The sequence below is a fragment of the Culex quinquefasciatus genome, chromosome 1, assembly GCF_015732765.1.
Source record: "Culex quinquefasciatus strain JHB chromosome 1, VPISU_Cqui_1.0_pri_paternal, whole genome shotgun sequence".
Taxonomy (NCBI): domain Eukaryota; kingdom Metazoa; phylum Arthropoda; class Insecta; order Diptera; family Culicidae; genus Culex; species Culex quinquefasciatus.
This window is the reverse complement of record NC_051861.1, coordinates 27102986-27120507: the sequence shown is the minus strand read 5'-3', so window position 1 is coordinate 27120507 and position 17522 is coordinate 27102986. Positions and strand designations below refer to the sequence as shown.

Here is a 17522-nt window from a genome sequence, read left to right as displayed (position 1 = left end):
AACAAAAAACAAAACCCCATCAAACCAGTTAAAGCCGGCCCCGCTGAAAAGTCATTGATGCGTGTAAAAAGCACCTACCCACCATGCACTTGAACTAGTTTCAATTTGTTTTCACCCAGCACCGCACAGACACAGCCGCGGGGGGTGGCGTTAGAATCGCGTTTTCCTCCACTCACTTCACAGTCGTTGAAAACCATTCGTCAAAAGTGCACTAAGCTGGGAAAAACAAATCGCCGAATGATGGAAATTGAACTGAGCCTAAATGGAACGGTTTATCGGGGTGAGATAGCGAAAAAAAAGGGATTAGAGCGATGTAGTTTAGCGATTTTTGAATTTTAGTTGATCCCTGTCAAATCTCGGTGGATACCTCGCTGAACACGTTCATTCGGGAGCATGCCAAACTCAAGGGAACGAAATTTATGTGCCTGGAAGGAGGCTGTGGATCGTGCGTTGTGAGTGTGAGCCGAGTACATCCGGTGACCCAACGTGTCGTCACCATGTCCGTCAACTCGGTAAGATTTTGAGGATCGTAGGGATAACTACGCACAACTAACGCTGACACTTTTTCAGTGTCTCCTTCCGGTGTACTCCTGCCACGGAGCGGATATTGTAACGGTCGAGGGGATCGGTAGCAAGTCCGCAGGGTATCATCAGATCCAGCGCAGGTTGGCCAGTTTTCACGGTTCCCAGTGTGGGTTTTGCTCGCCCGGGATGGTCATGAACATGTACGGTTTGCTAGAGGGTAGCACGAACGGAGTGACCATGCGTGAGGTTGAGGATGCGCTCGACGGAAACGTGTGCCGATGCACCGGATACCGGCCAATACTGGACGCGTTCAAAACCTTTGCTAGGGATGTTAGCCAGGGGGTGGTTAAGGGTTGTCAGGATATTGAAGATCTGGGCAAATGTCCGGCGATTATCTGTAGCAGTGGATGTGCCCCATTGGTTGAGGAGCCGAGGATGGCTTGTACGGTAGACGGCGATGGTAGGCAGTGGTTCAAGGTGTACACGATTGTCGAGGTTTTCGAGGTCTTTGGCGAGATTGGTGATCTTCCGTACATGCTGGTGGCCGGCAACACTGTTCACGGGGTGTATCGTCGCCGGGACGATCTGCAGGTTTTTGTTGACATCAGCTCCGTCGAGAAACTTCATGGTCGTTGCATTGGACACGACGCTATGACCATAGGGGCAAGTGTGACCTTGAGCGAATTCATCGGAATCATGGAAGATTCAACCGTGTGCAATCCTAGGTATCAATACCTTGAAAAAGTCGCTAAGCATGTTAAGTTAGTTGCGAACCAGTCGGTTCGGAATAGTGGAACGATCGCCGGGAACCTCATGATCAAGCATCAACATCCGGAATTTCCTTCAGACATTTTTCTTCTGCTGGAAACCGTTGGCGCTATGATCGTCATTGGTAAGTCTATGGTTAAACTGTTGACGTTTTCTATATCCGATCCTTTCAGCAACTCCCACCACCCTGATCAATGTATCTCCACTGGAGTTTCTTGACCTTGACATGACCCAAAAAGTGCTACAAACTATTACCATACCTGCGTTAGAGCCCACGCAACATCTGTTCCAATCGTTCAAAATCATGCCCGTTGCGAAAAACTCGCGAGCCTATGTGAACGCTGGCTTCCTGGTCAAGTTCCGAAAAGAGCACGTGCTTGTCCCAGAACGCGTTACAATCTGCTTCGGCGGAATCAATCCCGTATTCGTCCATGCGACTGAAACCGAAAACTACCTCATCGGCAGACCACTTTTCACCAACGAGACCATCCAAAATGCCCTGCAACTACTGTCAACAGAGCTCGAACCCAACCCAAGTCTTTCGGAAGCATCCCCAATCTACCGCAAACAGCTCGCATTGTCTCTGTTCTACAAGTTTATCCTCGCCACCGCTCCCCAGCACACCATGATCGTGAATCCGCGGTCCAAGTCCGGCGGACTGATTCTGGAACGCGCGCTCTCTTCCGGCAAGCAGAGCTACGATACTTACCCTAGCAAGTGGCCCCTCACCCAGAACGTGCCGAAGATCGAGGCGCTGGCGCAGACGTCCGGCGAAGCGGAGTACATCAACGATATGCCCGACAGGCCGAACGAGCTACACGCAGCGTTTGTGCTGGCAACGGAGATTCAGTCGAGGATCGCGAAGATCGACGCTACGGAAGCGATGAAGGTGACGGGGGTTGTTGGGTTTTACTCGGCAAAGAACGTCCCTGGGTGTAATAACTTTATGCCGGCGGAGCTCGGCTACCCGGAGGTGGAGGAGATCTTCTGCAGTGGGGAGGTGGGATATCATGGTCAACCGGTTGGGATGGTGCTGGCGGAGTCATTTGAGCTCGCTAATCGGGCGGCAGCTTTGGTTGATATTTGTTACGAGCGAACCTCCAGGAGACCGGTTTACCCGACTGTTATGGATGTTCTGGATGGGGGAGCGTACGATCGCGTCGTTAATCAAAACTTTGATCGGCACGGAGCACTGTTCGCCGTTGCTCGTGAGGGTCCGATCAAGGTCAAGGGACGGCACGATCTGCACGGCCAGTACCACTACACCATGGAGACGCAGACATGCTTCTGTGAACCCATTGAGGACGGTATGAATGTGTACTCCTCGACGCAGAGTCCTAACTTGATCCATGTGGCCGTTTCGCAAGCGTTGGGCGTTCCAGCAAACAGTTTGAACGTGGTCGTTCGAAGAGCAGGTGGTGCGTACGGTGCCAAGTCTTCCCGGCCGGCGCAGATAGCTTGTGCTTGTGCGGTGGCGGCACAACTGACGAACCGGCCCGTTCGCATGGTGTTGAGCATGGAGACCAACATGGCGGCGATCGGCAAGCGACACGATCTGCGCAACGAGTACGAGGTGGATGTGGATGAAAATGGAAAGATTAACCGACTGAGCAGTACCTACACCCACGGGAATGGAGCGTCCCTCAACGAGCAGTTGGCCTTTTTGTCGAGCGATATGTTCAAGAACTGCTACCAAACTGATCGTTGGAACTTGGTGGGGAACAGCGCACGGACTCATGTGCCGTCCAACACGTTCTGTCGGGCTCCGGGAACGCTGGACGGAATCGCAATGATCGAGAACATCATGGAACATATAGCCCATGCCGTGGGACGTGATCCGCTGGAAGTGCGACTGCTCAACATCTCCAAGGAGAACAAAATGTACACTCTTTTGCCGCAATTCCGTAAAGATGTGGACTTTGACGTTCGGCGCCAAGCCATTGACGTGTTCAACCGTCAGAACCGGTGGCGCAAGCGAGGTATCGCCATCATACCGATGGAGTACCCACTCGAGTACTTTGGCACTACGAACGCACTGGTTTCAGTGTACTACATTGACGGAACCGTAGCAATCACCCACGGAGCCATCGAGATGGGTCAGGGAGTCAATACCAAGGTCGCCCAAGTAGCATCCCACGTCCTCGGAATCCCTCTGGAAAAGATCTCCGTCAAACCCACGGCGACCCTTATCTCCCCTAACGTGCGACCCTCCGTGCACAGCCAGGCCAGCGAGACAGCCGCCTTCGCCGTACAGAAATGCTGCGAAATCCTGCGGGAACGATTCCGCCCGCTTCGCGAACAATACCCGTCCGCGACCTGGGAACAGCTGGTGGCGCACGCATTCTCCGCCAACCTGGACCTGACCGCGACCCACCACTACCAACCGCGCCAACTCCAGGCCTACGTCGTCTGGGGTGCGGCCTGTGCCGAGCTCGAGGTGGACATCCTGACCGGCAACGTGCAAGTCTCCCGCGTGGACATTCTCGAAGACGTCGGCGAAAGCATGAGTCCCGGCATCGACATCGGTCAGGTCGAGGGTTCCTTCATCATGGGACTCGGCCACTACCTGACGGAAGCCCTGGTCTACAACCCCACGAACGGGGCGTTGGTTAACAATCGCAGCTGGAACTACAAGGTGCCCGGGGTGAAGGACATTCCGGTGGACTTTCGGGTGCGGTTCCTCCAGGGAAGCTCCAACCCGGGCGGGGTGCTGCGTGCCAAGACGGCGGGGGAACCGGCCGTCAGTATGAGTCCGGTGTTGACGTATGCGCTGCGGTACGCGTTGAGATCGGCCCGGAAGGACGCGGGACTGCCGGACGAGTGGATTCCGTTGGGTGAGATTTGGATTGGCTTTAGGCTACGGAATGTAGACTGATTTTTTTTTGTTTGTTTCAGGGACGGCCAACACGCCGGAGAAAATATTCTTGCTTGCTGGGAACCGGACGGATCAGTACAAGCTGCACTAAAAGATTAACCTAAAGTTTTGCCTTCCTCACCTCAATGAGGAAAGGCTATAAAATCACTCGAAAAATGAACTTCTTTATTCAACCTCGTAGACCCACCTTCATGTATACCTATCGACTTAGAATCAAATTCTGAACAAATGTCTGTGCGTGTAAAAGTAAAAGTAAATCTTTCCCAGTTCCTGAGGGGAACACCCTTGAAGAGTATTGGGGCCGGCATTTACAAAGCGGATTCAGTGGCAGTTTCATTCTCAACTTAATGTTAACATGTTAGGGTTAATGATAACATTCCATAGGTCGCCTCCCTAAGGTGTCGTGATAAGGTCCAGTTTGTGACGATACACTACCTTCCCTTTACTAAGCAATCGATTCCAGAAGGGAAAAGATCACCAGTTGTGTTGGTCCGAGCCGGGATTTGAACCCCGATCTACCGCTTACGAGGCGGAAGCGTTACCACTGGGCTACATGGCTCGGTCTGTGCGTGTGTACAGTATGTATAAAAAGTATTTACACCCCTTGGGCACTATGCACATATTGTGATGAAACATCTAAACAATTTAATGTTGACAGAAACCTAGTACTACGTTTTGTTCAGAAACTCATGCCAGACATTTTGCTACAAAAAGCTCATGAAAAGATGATTTCTATAAAAGTTATATAACAAATACTATTACGAAACTAAAAAGGTGCAAAAGTTAGTACACCTTTCGAAAAATTAACATAAATAATGTTATTTGTTGACAAATCACCATAAATCCAGTCTCCCAACTTCAAATAGGCATCCTTGACTGATTTATAAAATAATTTGGATTGAATATAAAGTTTACTAACAACTTAGTATAAAAGTTTATATAACTCTGGAAATTCTATATAAAACTTATCTAAACTTAATTTTGCAAACTTTTAATTCAACTAAATGTCAATATATTACCATATAATTGCTAAATAAACATTTTGGAGTGGGTATAACACCGTTTTGGGGGTATTTGTATCGATAGAATAGATTTTTCGTTGGAATTTCGTACCAACCCGGAATTACGTCGTCGGAAAATCCGCCGGCATCTGAACCGGTCCACAATTCTTAAGTCAACCTATGTGGCATCGGAAAGGGCATAAAATTTCCGATCTTTTGATACCCATACATCTAGGTTTTCTATAAAACCCACGATTTTATATACCTAGGTAAAAACGTTGTTATGGTTTTGTTTGAGCAATCTGCCAAAAATGTATGGAATTTCGTAATTTTTGTTCTCGTGGATCAAACTTACTTTTGCCCAGGTATTTAAAAACGTGGGTTTTATAGAAAACCTAGATGTATGGGTATCAAAAGATCGGAAATTTTATGCCCTTTCCGATGCCACATAGGTTGACTTAAGAATTATGGACCGGTTCGAATGCCGGCGGATTTTCCGACGACGTAATTCCGGGTTGGTACGAAATTCCAACGAAAATCTGTTCTATCGATACAAATACCCCAAAACGGTGTTATACCCACTCCAAAATATTTATTTAGCAATTCTATGGTAATATATTGACATTTAGTTGAATTAAAAGTTTGCAAAATTAAGTTTAGATAAGTTTTATATAGAATTTCCAGAGTTATATAAACTTTTATACTAAGTAGTTAGTAAACTTTATATTCAATCCAAATCATTTTTTTAATCAGTCAAGGATGCCTATTTGGAGTTAGGAGACTGGATTTATGGTGATTTGTCAACAAATAACATTATTTATGTTAATTTTTCGAAAGGTGTACAAACTTTTTTTGCACCTTTTTTATTTTCGTAATAGTATTTGTTATATAACTTTTTATAGAAATCATCTTTTCATGAGCTGTTTGTAGCAAAATGTTTGGCATGAGTTTCTGAACAAAACGTAGTACTAGGTTCCTGTCAAACTTTAAATTCTTTACATGTTTCATCACAAAATGTGCATAGTGCTCAAGGGGTGTAAATACTTTTTTTACATACTGTATGTCTGTAAGTCCGTGCACCGAAAAACACACAATTATCTCCGGACTGGCAGTACAGATTTGGACCGTAGTGGTCTTATTCGATCCGTCTCGGGGTCCCACAAGACCCCAGTTAATATTATGAAGTTTAGAAAAGTACTTCATAAGTTATGCTAAAAAACGATTTTGACTTAAGTCCGGAAGATTGTAAAAAGGGTGGTTTTTGTAAGAAAACCCGTCATGTTATACATTTTTAGAAGGGTATTAAAAAGAAGTTTGCAACGAGTCCAAAACATTGGAGATCTGACAACCCTATCAAAAGTTATAAGCACTTAAGTGTTATTTATGCACCTTTCAGAGGCCGGATCTCAGATATTTTGATGAAAACGTTGTCCGGATCTTTCATGCGACCCATCGTTAGATGGGTAATCAAAAGACCTTTCGAATGAGTCCTAAAGATTGAAGGTCTGACAACCCTATCAAAAGCTATGAACACTTAAGTGTTGTTCATAATACACATTTTTGAAGCCGAATCTCAGATATATTGATAAAATTTAGTGTTATTTATACATGTGTTTGATGCTGTGTAGTGTATTCACTTTATGAATGTGGGGAAGGCACCAACCACTTAAAGGTGGATTTAGTAACGTTTTTGATGAAAAAGAGTCATCTTTTGAGGTAATAATAAGTAGGTAACAATAGGTTTGTTTCCTCAGGGGTAATGTCAGTCGTCCAGGTGCAGATATAGATACAAAATAAGAACAGACCTGCTTCGGTAGAGTCACTAGTCGGCCGTTGGACTCGCAATCTAAATCCTAGAGTTGAAAGAAGATAGCTTTAAAACATGTTTGGATTATTTCACAATTCAAGCTTCAAGCGCTTAGATCCGAGAAGGAATCTTGCAATAGAGGCTGGTAGTGCTAAAACCAAGTTGTATTTTTTTTCGGTGGACTTGGTCTATAAAAATTAATGCTCTTAAAATTGAGCATAAAATAAATCGAATTTTACTATGGTTTGTATAATTTCAAAAACTACGGTAATTTACGTTACTTCAGGGGTGCCCAACCTTTTGGCCCTGCGGGCCAGATCTGATTTTTCTGAAGCAGTGGCGGGCCGGAACTAATATCGAATATCCTCTACAAAAAAAAAAACTTTTTGCATTGTTTTTCAAATTCAAATATTTCAAAACGATTTTAAACACACGCAAAATTTAAAAAGTGTAAAAAATATGTATCAAATAATTTTCAATTCGTTATTCTTAGAAATTCAAAGTTTATGGAAAAATATATTTTTTGCTCCCTGATATCATTTTGAGACATTTTTTCAATAATTTCTAAATATTTGCAACGATGATTAGTGCGCTGACCACGGGGACGCGCTGTCTTGTTTTTGCATGCTTATTTTCATTTCTTTTGTGTCGCTGTTTGTGTGCTTGGGTGAGTGGTTATTATAATTAAATAGGGGAAGGTGGGGCAAGATGACCATACGGGGCAAGAGGAACAATCGCTCGTACGGCCGTAATTTTTACAATTTTGATTATTTCCAGTATGAGGAATTGTTGCTAGATATGCAATTAGCTGATTCTACTACCACATAACCGCCAAAACGACGTAAACGCCACGGGGCATATGATTTAATGAAGTTTTTTCAAAACCTTTGTTTTCTTATAATATTTGGAAAGGACAAAATAAGGCTTACGGTTCGTTTTAAGACTCATTTTATCAAAATGCTATTTTTCCTAGATCAGTAGTGTTCCAACCAATGACTTGCACCTATTAGAGAGTATGATTTAACTTTTGGTTATTTTTGTTGAGAACTTTTCAAAAATCTTGTTCAGGTGGGGCAAGTGTACCATATGGATTTTTAGTATGGAACAAATTACGAATTGCTGCAACAACATATTTTTTTGGGAAATAAATACATGAAAGTACTTAAAAACTGATAAACAATTGTTTAAAAAAATTGTCCATACAAAACATAGTGATATTATGAAAATTTACTATTTATCATCTTAATAATATTTTTTTTCGTGAAAACGATAAATTTTTTAGTAAAACATTATTATTTAGTCTAAAAATGGAAGAAACCATTCAAATACATTCTAATCTGATGTATCTAAGTGATAACAGTTCAATTGTTAGCAAATTAACATGTTTTTTCATGCATTGTTCGTCTTGCCCCACTAGTTGAGTAGAACGTACGGAAAATCAATTTTTTTAAAATCAATTTTTTACATAAAAAACTGGATTTTTTAAAAACTTGCTCTGACAAAGTCTTAGTCAAGACCTAGAATAAGATGATTATAATAAAATCCGACAGATTTTTTAACTTTTTAATGGGTTATAACAAGCATTTCCTTAGCTTGTTACACTTGCCCCACTTTCCCCTAATGGCATCATTAGTGCGCTGACCACGGGGACGCGCTGTCTTGTTTTTGCATGCTTATTTTCATTTCTTTTGTGTCGCTGTTTGTGTGCTTGGGGTGATTGGTTATTATAATTGAATAATGACATCATAAGTGCAGTGCTTCTGGGAACGCGCAGTCCTGTTTTTTCGCGATAATTTTCGTCGTAAATGATCGTAAAAATTTATTCCAACTGGCAGTTTTAGTATTAACTCATCAAACTATCGATTTTATGAAAAGTAAAGCGTCATTTATTTACTATTTTTGAAATTTGCTCGCGTTATCTACATTGTAAAAACAGTAAAAATATACTGATAAGTCCAGCCCATAGCAATACTGCTCGGCTGGCACGCGTTCGATAAAAAAAAACTTTTTAAATAATCAATTATCTATCTTTCCGCAGCCGGCTGCTTAAGATTTCAAATTTTCAACCGATAAACAAAATGCTCATGGTCACATCACTGCCACTCGTGAATCCTGACCTCATACCCATCTACTAACCCCCTCAAAACTCATGTGATACTTTGTCGGAGATGCAGTCGATTGGGCGGTCTCTATCACTCAAGTATCGGACTAACATTCCCATCCACATCATCATCCCCGTGACTCTACCACTGGTCGTGGCCGGCGCCGGTATTGATCAGCATGATAGGGGCCTTTGAGAAGTTGCGAAGCGAGGAAAGATAGCTCCCACTTATCTTCCACGGCTCGTGGATGTAACTTCTGGAGGTCCTGGTCAATAACGGAGTAGCAACTGCGGGTGGGCACCTATGCTTATGCTTATGCTTATTTTCTAAATATTTGCAACGATCTATTTTCAGTATGAATAATTTGCTTTTTAAAGCTTTTTTCAAAAAAAAAAACTTTTTCACTGAAAAGTTGTTCTGGAAAAACACATAAGTTTTTGCTTACTTATTTTTTTAAGAAAATAGAAAAAAACTTCATTTTGAAGTAAACACAGTTAAAACTGAATGAAATTTAAATTTAGTGTCTTTTTGTACATTTTTAGACAACAATCTAAGTTTTTTTTTTAAAATTTCACAATTTTACGAAATGGATAATTTTGTTTTCTGGCACCATTTTATTTTTAAAATAAAATATCAATATAGAAATTATAAGAATTAAATTGAAACATGAAGAATATTGTTATGATGTGTTAAAAATTGATCTCAAGCTTATTTTTTTTCATTCAGACAATCAATTTGTTTATTTAATATGTCATGAACAGCCTTAAGGGCCGGTCATGGAACTATTTTGAAAAAGCCGTCGCCGGATGAAATGGCTTCACGGGCCGGACGTTGGACAGGCCTGTCCTAGACACTCACCACCGACGGCAAGCGGGTGGACTGTGAATATTTTGTGGCTGTGCGTCGAGTAAGGTGCAAAATTGGCAATAACTCGGCGGCAGATTTCATGACCATTTTTCTCTAAGGCTCAAAAGTTCGAAAATAAAAAATACGTATTTTGTGAAAAAAAAGTTAATTAAAAAATCGGCCATTTTTCCGCGTACCTTCTTTTTCTCAATAGTGCTCAGAAAATTGACTCAAAAGTTACAGCTGTTTGAATATTTACGTACCATTTCTGTATGGACAGCAGCCAAAATTGTATGACCGGTGTCTCGACTTTTTTTTGTTGAATAACTAGCAATGCCAGCGATTTTAAAACTAATTTTTAGACTTTTTTCATGAACGAGCCTTTTTTTCGGAATTTTGAGCACGCAATCAAATCGGGCGTTCAATTTTAAACAAATTTCTATCCCTTCACGGTTTCGAGCTCTCACATCACAGAAAAACGCGTTTGAGTAAAAATTCTGGAAAATGGAAGGGGGTTAACCGCCCCACCTTCACGAGACATCGAAAAATTGACCTCGGACTCGTAATCAGATACCAACATTACCCCTTAGAGCAAAGTTTCAAGGAAATTGAAGGGGGATCGGGACAACTGCTGTGTGAGTTGGCGAAGAATGACCCGTTTGTATGTGTCTGAAGTGTGTTTTAAGTTTTTCACTTTATTTGTTTAGTTAACATAGTATAGTTGATGTCACAAGTTGCAAAAGGAAGTTAATTTGGGCGTTGAAGAGTTCTGAAAACGACAGCATTAATACAGTAGTTGTTCGATAACTGGGCGTTGTTTAACTGGGCTGCTTTTTAACTGGGCGCTCGATAACTGGGCCGTAGCCCAGTTAAAAAGCAGACAAACGTCAAAAAACCAAAACAAACCAAAATGACCGAGGGGTTAATGGATGCAAAAATCATATTCAATAAATAAAAAAACTTTTTTCAAACTTTTGTTTAATTTCAAGTTACAATTAAAGAAAAATGAAAAGTAAGCATTGTGAATAAATTTGAGTAACTTTTATTTTTATATTTCATCTGGAATTCCCCTCGTTATTTTTTGTTCAGCCCAGTTAACGAGCAGCATTCGGTGACTGGGCTACGTTTTCAGCCCAGTTACCGAACAACTACTGTATTAGTATCATAATGGAATCGCAAAATAAATAATTATTATGTTTTTTTTAAATGATACTAAAATATGCAAATTTACACAGTACGTAATTACTGTTTTTTTATGTAAACTCACTCAATGTAATGTTGAAATATGATGTAAAGAGTGAAAAGTCATGGAAATTACTCCAATGTAAATCTAAATCTAATGTAAATCTTGAATCTAATGGAAACGTTGAGCATGGAAACTCAAATCTGATGAATTTCTACCCGTTTTCGGCTTCCTGTAAATTCCTATTTAATGTAAATCATATATCCAATGTATTTCTGCCAAACGTTGACTTCAAAACTACCCGAACTAAAAATAGTTATATTTGGTTCTCTTTCTACCGCTCTCATACTTCGCCGGCCCACTGCCTGAGCCTCGACCTGAACAAATTGATTCTTTAGACGCTCGTTTATAAAATGCAAAGATGGCTCAGTCGGCAGCGGGTAGCAGCAGTAACACCGAACATCCTACCCGTCGTCCGTTCGATTCCAGTCCAGCGTTGTTCCACTTGGCCGTCGACGAGAAAGCGTCCCCTACCTGTGAAACAACTTTTTAAAATCATAATTTCCTTTTGCTGCCCGCTTCACTCATTTTAAAATAGAACATAGGCCACACCCTTTTCCTACTGAAATCCAAGTTGAGCTTCTCATTCCCATTGGCCAATCAGTATTAGTTGATTTGAACTAATGTAAATTTCAAAACTTATGTAAATTTTCAAAACTAATGTAAATTTCCAGTGAATCTAATGTAAATTTCCAATGAACCTAATGTAAATATACATCATTTATCATGATACCTTTTGGCACATGATAAATAATGTAAATTTACAGAAATATTTTTTTCTGTGTATATGATATAGATTTGGTACGTTGGAGTATAAGTAAAAAATGATTCACCTGCAGCATATAAGATTGGTTAAACTGCTGTAATCATTTAGAAACTAGACATTTGATAAATACCCACCTTATAACAAGGCTGTTTTAATAAAAATGCGCAATTAATTAATTGTGGTAATTATCATAAAAGTCCATCAAACGTCAGTAAGTTGACCGAACCCACTCAGCCAACGCTCAATCGAGCAGAAAACAAAAGGGATCAATTTTCCGGATGGCTGCAGCACAATTATTGCTGTTCCTTCCCATTCAACAATTTTGATATCCTTTCACGTATTGTGTCCGTAAAAAATACTAGGTTACGTCAATACTCCATCTGCTCCATTCAGCATAAGTAGTTGAATATTTTTTCCAAAATTTTCAATAGCACGTGTTCCCGATTTCACTTAATTAGCTCCACCCCACCACGACAGGGTGGTCCGAAACAATGGCGCTGTCAAACCTGCGTGAAATATGTTAATACGATTATATCTGGCTTATTGACGTCGAATGGATAAAGAATGTGGACAGGCAACACAGTTAATTATTTTTCCGCTGTTTGTTCTTCGCGGTGAAAGGTTAAATTAAATTTTGAGTGCACGACCAAGTTAAACTGATGAGCGAGAGTTTTCCGAGCGATTGGGGGATTTGATGGGATTAAACCTTGTTTGCATATGTTTAACACTGACAGTCCTTAGCTCGTGAAAAAGTTTGGAGTTTCGCTTTGATCAGTTGTTTTTAAACTTCCCGATGTTAAGACCGTGTAATTTATGACCAACGCTTGTTAAAATACAAAAAATCTATAATCAAGTATCAAATCGAAACCAAATTCAACCAGGACCAAAGGACAAAAACTTCAATTAGATTGTGTAATCCCGAGCAGACGGAAATCACGTGGGAATAACATTTTGTGATATTTGACAATACTAGGCCAATAACATTTGATTCGTCGTTATAATTTTTTCGTTATTCAATTGTTATTGTAATATCAGACTAATCACATTTTTGCTTATTCTTCGAACAAATCTTTGTTATTATTTTTTGTTATTTTATAAACTAATCCGATCATCCCAATAACAGTTCCAGTTATTCTTCCATCGCAAAAAATATTATTCCCAATTTGGTTTTGATTTCAACCAATTTCAGACCAATAACAAATTTTGTTATGATATCATAAAATGTTATTAAACTCTTATGCAAAGATGGATTTTGCAAGAATATTCCATTAATTTTTTTGTTATTTTAACAGTATTTGTTATTGAAATGGCATGGATTTTTTTTATTACCGTCTGCTCGGGAAATCCAAATTATTTTAAACAAAGCTTCTACCATGTCACTATTTTTATATTAATTTTGTTATTAATTAAGTGGCCAACACCTCTGGAAGTTACCGCTCTTTCGGACAGCCCGAGCAGACGGTAATAACTTGGGAATAACATTTTTTGATATTTGAAAATACTAGGCCAATAACATTTTATGTTATTTATAACAAAATTTGTTATTCGTCGTTATGATATTTGTGTTATTGGATTGTTATTGTAATAACACACTAATAACATTTTTAGTTATTCTTCGAACAAATCTTTATTATTATTTTTTGTTATTTTAACAACTAATCCGATCACCCCAATAACAGTTGGAGGTATTCTTCCATAACAAAAAATGTTATTCCAAAGTTGTTTTGGCTATCAACGAATGTCAGACCAATAACAAATTTGGTTATGACAACATAAAGTGTTATTAAACCCTTATGCATAAATTTTTCAAGAAGATTCCATAACACTTTTTGTTATTTTAACAGTATTTGTTATTGAAATGGCACGAATTATGTTGATACAGTCTGCCCGGGAGGATTAATTTTGAACCAACATCTGCTTAACAATTAACCAACCATCCACGGGATTACATCGTAAGTAAAATTTTATTTTTTTTTTAAAATTATGGGCCGATTTCCGAGCTGTGATACTGCGAACAATTTCGAAGCGCGGTGCTTTTGGTGTGGTTATTGTTTTTTTTTTCGATACGATAAATGGATTACACTGACGGCGTTGGCGTGGAGTGATGGTAAACGAAAGCCTATCAGTGCTTTTTTTCGTAAATCAATTTGAATAACAAGCGCACAAACAAGCCACAACGAGGGGGTTTACATCTTTTTTCCGCTGAAAAAAGGAACGTGGCATCAAGGGTTCCTCTTTGCTGAAGTTTGCTTTTTTTTGGGTTTTAATGGTTATGGAGAGTTTGGTAAGTAGGTTTTTAATTATTGTGTAATCATCCTTATAATTACCTTCATTATTCTACATTCATGTGAGTAATTTCACTGATTGATGTAAAATGGCCTGGAATCGATTTGGAGCCCAATTTTATTTTTGAGCAATTCCAGCTCAAATCATGATTTTTTCTGGTACTTTTGTACCCGACCCTCTCCGATTTCAATGAAACTTTGTAGACATGTTATCCTAGGCCTATATAAGCCATTTTTGTGTATATGGAGCCAATAGTACTCGAAAATAACATTTGAGAAGGGCGTAAGGTATTTAAACATTTTTGTAATTTGTAATTTAAAAATTACTGTATCTCGAAGCCGTTGCTTCGTATCAAATAGTGGTCAAAGACATACTTGCAGGAAATTGGACGGGCTTTCTGAAAAAATACACTGAAACAAAAATACACGCCACATCTATGAGATTTTTGGATTTTTAAGTCTCAAACATAAATTTAAAGGTCATGTCACGATTTTTTTTCGTTCAAAATTTTTGAGGAAATAGCCTGAAATATAACCAAAGCACTGACGAAAAATGCAGGATGGTATGTCTCTCCTAAAAAAATACAAAAATCATTTACTAAAACTGTTTTTTGAAAAGAGGTCTAAACGTCAAAATTTTTGAAAACCGGTAGTGGGAATCGATTCTCCAGACAATTCTACATAAAAGTCTCAATATTGACCATTGTCCTATGTCCAATCCTTGGGAAGAAATAGTGGTTTAAAAAATTTAAATATTGAAGAAACGGGATTTTTGGTGGTTTTTGGCAATTTCCATATGACAGACTTGGTTTTTCCGTCTCGTATATATTTTTACCGGAAAGCTCGTTTAATTTTCCATAAGCATGCCTTTAATAGGACCTATTAAAAAAACTCAAGAGTTGAAGTTTTTTAGGTATTTTTGAATATTTTGCCATCATAGAAAAAAAAATTCCTACAATTTTGTTGAAAACATCTAATCAATCTTTTCAAATTTACTAAAATCAACAAACCCAAAGAATTGACAAGAGAGAGAGAAATATTATGTTCATGCTTGGTTCTTGCCTCAACAAACATTGAAATCAGGTTATACAACATTGTTGTAACACGATCTGGTCAAGGTTTAGGGGTTATTGACTATTTTTTGATCAAAAACCATCCTAATTTCACCAATATAACGAAAAATAATCAATGGTGATTACTTGAATACACTTTAGTTTTGCTAACATTTTTTTTTTTCACCCTTCAATTTTCAATTCATTTTATTTACCGAAATAACAATTTTACAACTTGTGTGAATGACTGGTTCATAGAGATTTGGTGTTCCTTGCAACTATTTCCTTTTCAATAACCGCTTGGTAACAGAAGGTTCTTCGAATGCAATTAAACAAAAACTAGGGAAAATTTGGCAAAAAATCCTAGTGAGATCGAAACGTGGGGTTCCTTAAAACTAATATCACAGACGAGTGGTGGGGTTGAGTTCCGCTTCATTAAAGGGGAAGGATGGCTTCTATCAGTGGGTTGTCCGACATCTGGCAGCTGGTCCGGAACTGGAACAAGCGATCGATAAACTGGTCGATCGTCTCCAGTTCGGCAAGCTGGTGGAGATCATCGGTGGGGTGCCACGGATCGAGGTTGTAGATCATCTTCAGCAATTTATTCTGCATCCTTTGAAGCTTTTTGCAGTGGGTAGCTGCGCAGGTTTTCCACGTTGGAGATCCGTACGTCAGGACTGCACGGAAAACGCACTTGTACAGCAACAGTTTGTTGTGGAGTTGTAATCGGGAGCGTCGGTTCACCAGCGAGTAGAGAGCCTTCGTCAGGTTTTGCACTTTTGAGCGTCTGGTCGATGTGCTTGTCGTAGCGAAGCCCGGTGTCTAGGGCAAGGCCTAGATACTTGGCCTCTTTGGACCAGTCCACCTCCAAGCCGCAGACTTTGACCTTGGAACTCGGGAGGTACTTGGGCGCTCTTCGGCGCGTAAAGAAGATGGCTTGCGTCTTGGAAGGGTTGATTTTGATCCTCCACTTTTTTGCTAACATTTTATTTTTTTTAAATACTTAAACTAAACCTTGATTTTGAGGAATTACCAAATATCTTTACAGATGTGTCAATGAGCCATTTTACATGATCATTCAAAATGGCCCGAGCAGACGGAAATAATTTGGGAACATTTTCTGTTATTCATAACAGGATTTGTTATTCGCCGTTATGATTTTTTTGTTATTGGATTGTTATTGGAATTACAGACTAATAACATTTTGAGTTATTCTTCGAACAAATCTTTGTTATTATTTTTTGTTATTTTACGACTAATACGATAATCCCAATAACGGTTGGAGGTATTCTTCCATAACAAAAAATGTTATTCCCAAGTTGTTTTGGCTCTCAACCAGTATCAGACCAATAACAAATTTTGTTATGATAACATAAATTGTTATTAAAGTCTTATGCAAAAATGGATTTTGCAAGAAGATTCCATAACACTTTTTGTTATTTTAAAAGTATTTGTTATTGAAATGGCATGAATTTAGTTATTACCGTCTGCTCGGGGGGTCCGGGGGCCACAAAAAATCACCCCGCGAGCCATACTTTGGTCACCCTTGTTGTAGTTAAAAGGAAGACACTAGTGGTTGGTACTGGCAAAAGTGGCCGACAACTGTAAAGTCAACTTCGTTTATTTGTCGATTCAAATCCCAATAAAAAATTCCTTGCATTTTCTCTGACTTGACAAAAACTATTTATTGTTTTTAATAAATTCTTCAAATTCGTTGTTTTATGGTTCCATGCAATTCCCTATTTTGAATATTAACAATATGAGATACGAAGACCGAACACCATCAGATCGTGACAGGTTTGTCTGAAGCTTGTAAATAAACAGTCAAAAAGTAGCCACGTTACTTTTTCTTGTTTGGGGTTTTCATAAATTATTAAAATTGCAGCAATAAAATAACAAATGTCATAAAATTTTTCGTTATTTTCAATTTCTACAAATCAACAGCAGCTGTTATTTCAAATGAAAAATAAAATAACTTTTTATCCAACCATTAAACGATCTTTAAAAACGGAGAATCTAAGGGCTACGGTGTTAAGTAATATTCCACATATTTTTAAACTACTAACTAGCACACTAGCCAAGGAAAATAAATTCGAAATTTGACTCTTCTGGTTTTCCTTTTTTTAACTTATTTTTTTCTGTTGAAAAATACCTTAAACGAGGTGACTTTGATAGCCGCAAAATGAAGAGTGCAATTAAAATACGTACGGAATGATTTAGAATCATACTGACCGTGGTAGAGTACCTAAAAA

General features: G+C 39.4%; 1 protein-coding gene across 1 annotated transcript; it reads left to right on the top strand.

Annotated features, from left to right (window-relative positions):
• Positions 1-925: 925 nt before the first annotated feature.
• On the top strand, positions 926-4303 carry LOC6035650 (xanthine dehydrogenase 1). Its single transcript, XM_038248852.1, has 3 exons — positions 926-1417; positions 1467-4127; positions 4189-4303. The coding sequence occupies exons 1-3, from the start codon at positions 961-963 to the stop codon at positions 4257-4259; spliced, it is 3189 nt and encodes a 1062-aa protein (XP_038104780.1). The 5' UTR covers positions 926-960; the 3' UTR covers positions 4260-4303.
• Positions 4304-17522: the final 13219 nt, after the last annotated feature.

Bases quoted from the DNA above. Each gene is read 5' to 3' on its own strand.
- LOC6035650 (XM_038248852.1), top strand. From the start codon at position 961: ATGGCTTGTACGGTAGACGGCGATGGTAGGCAGTGGTTCAAGGTGTAC. The intron at 1,418-1,466 runs GTAAGTCTATGG...CGATCCTTTCAG, and splicing joins TGGCGCTATGATCGTCATTG to CAACTCCCACCACCCTGATC. The intron at 4,128-4,188 runs GTGAGATTTGGA...TGTTTGTTTCAG, and splicing joins GGACGAGTGGATTCCGTTGG to GGACGGCCAACACGCCGGAG.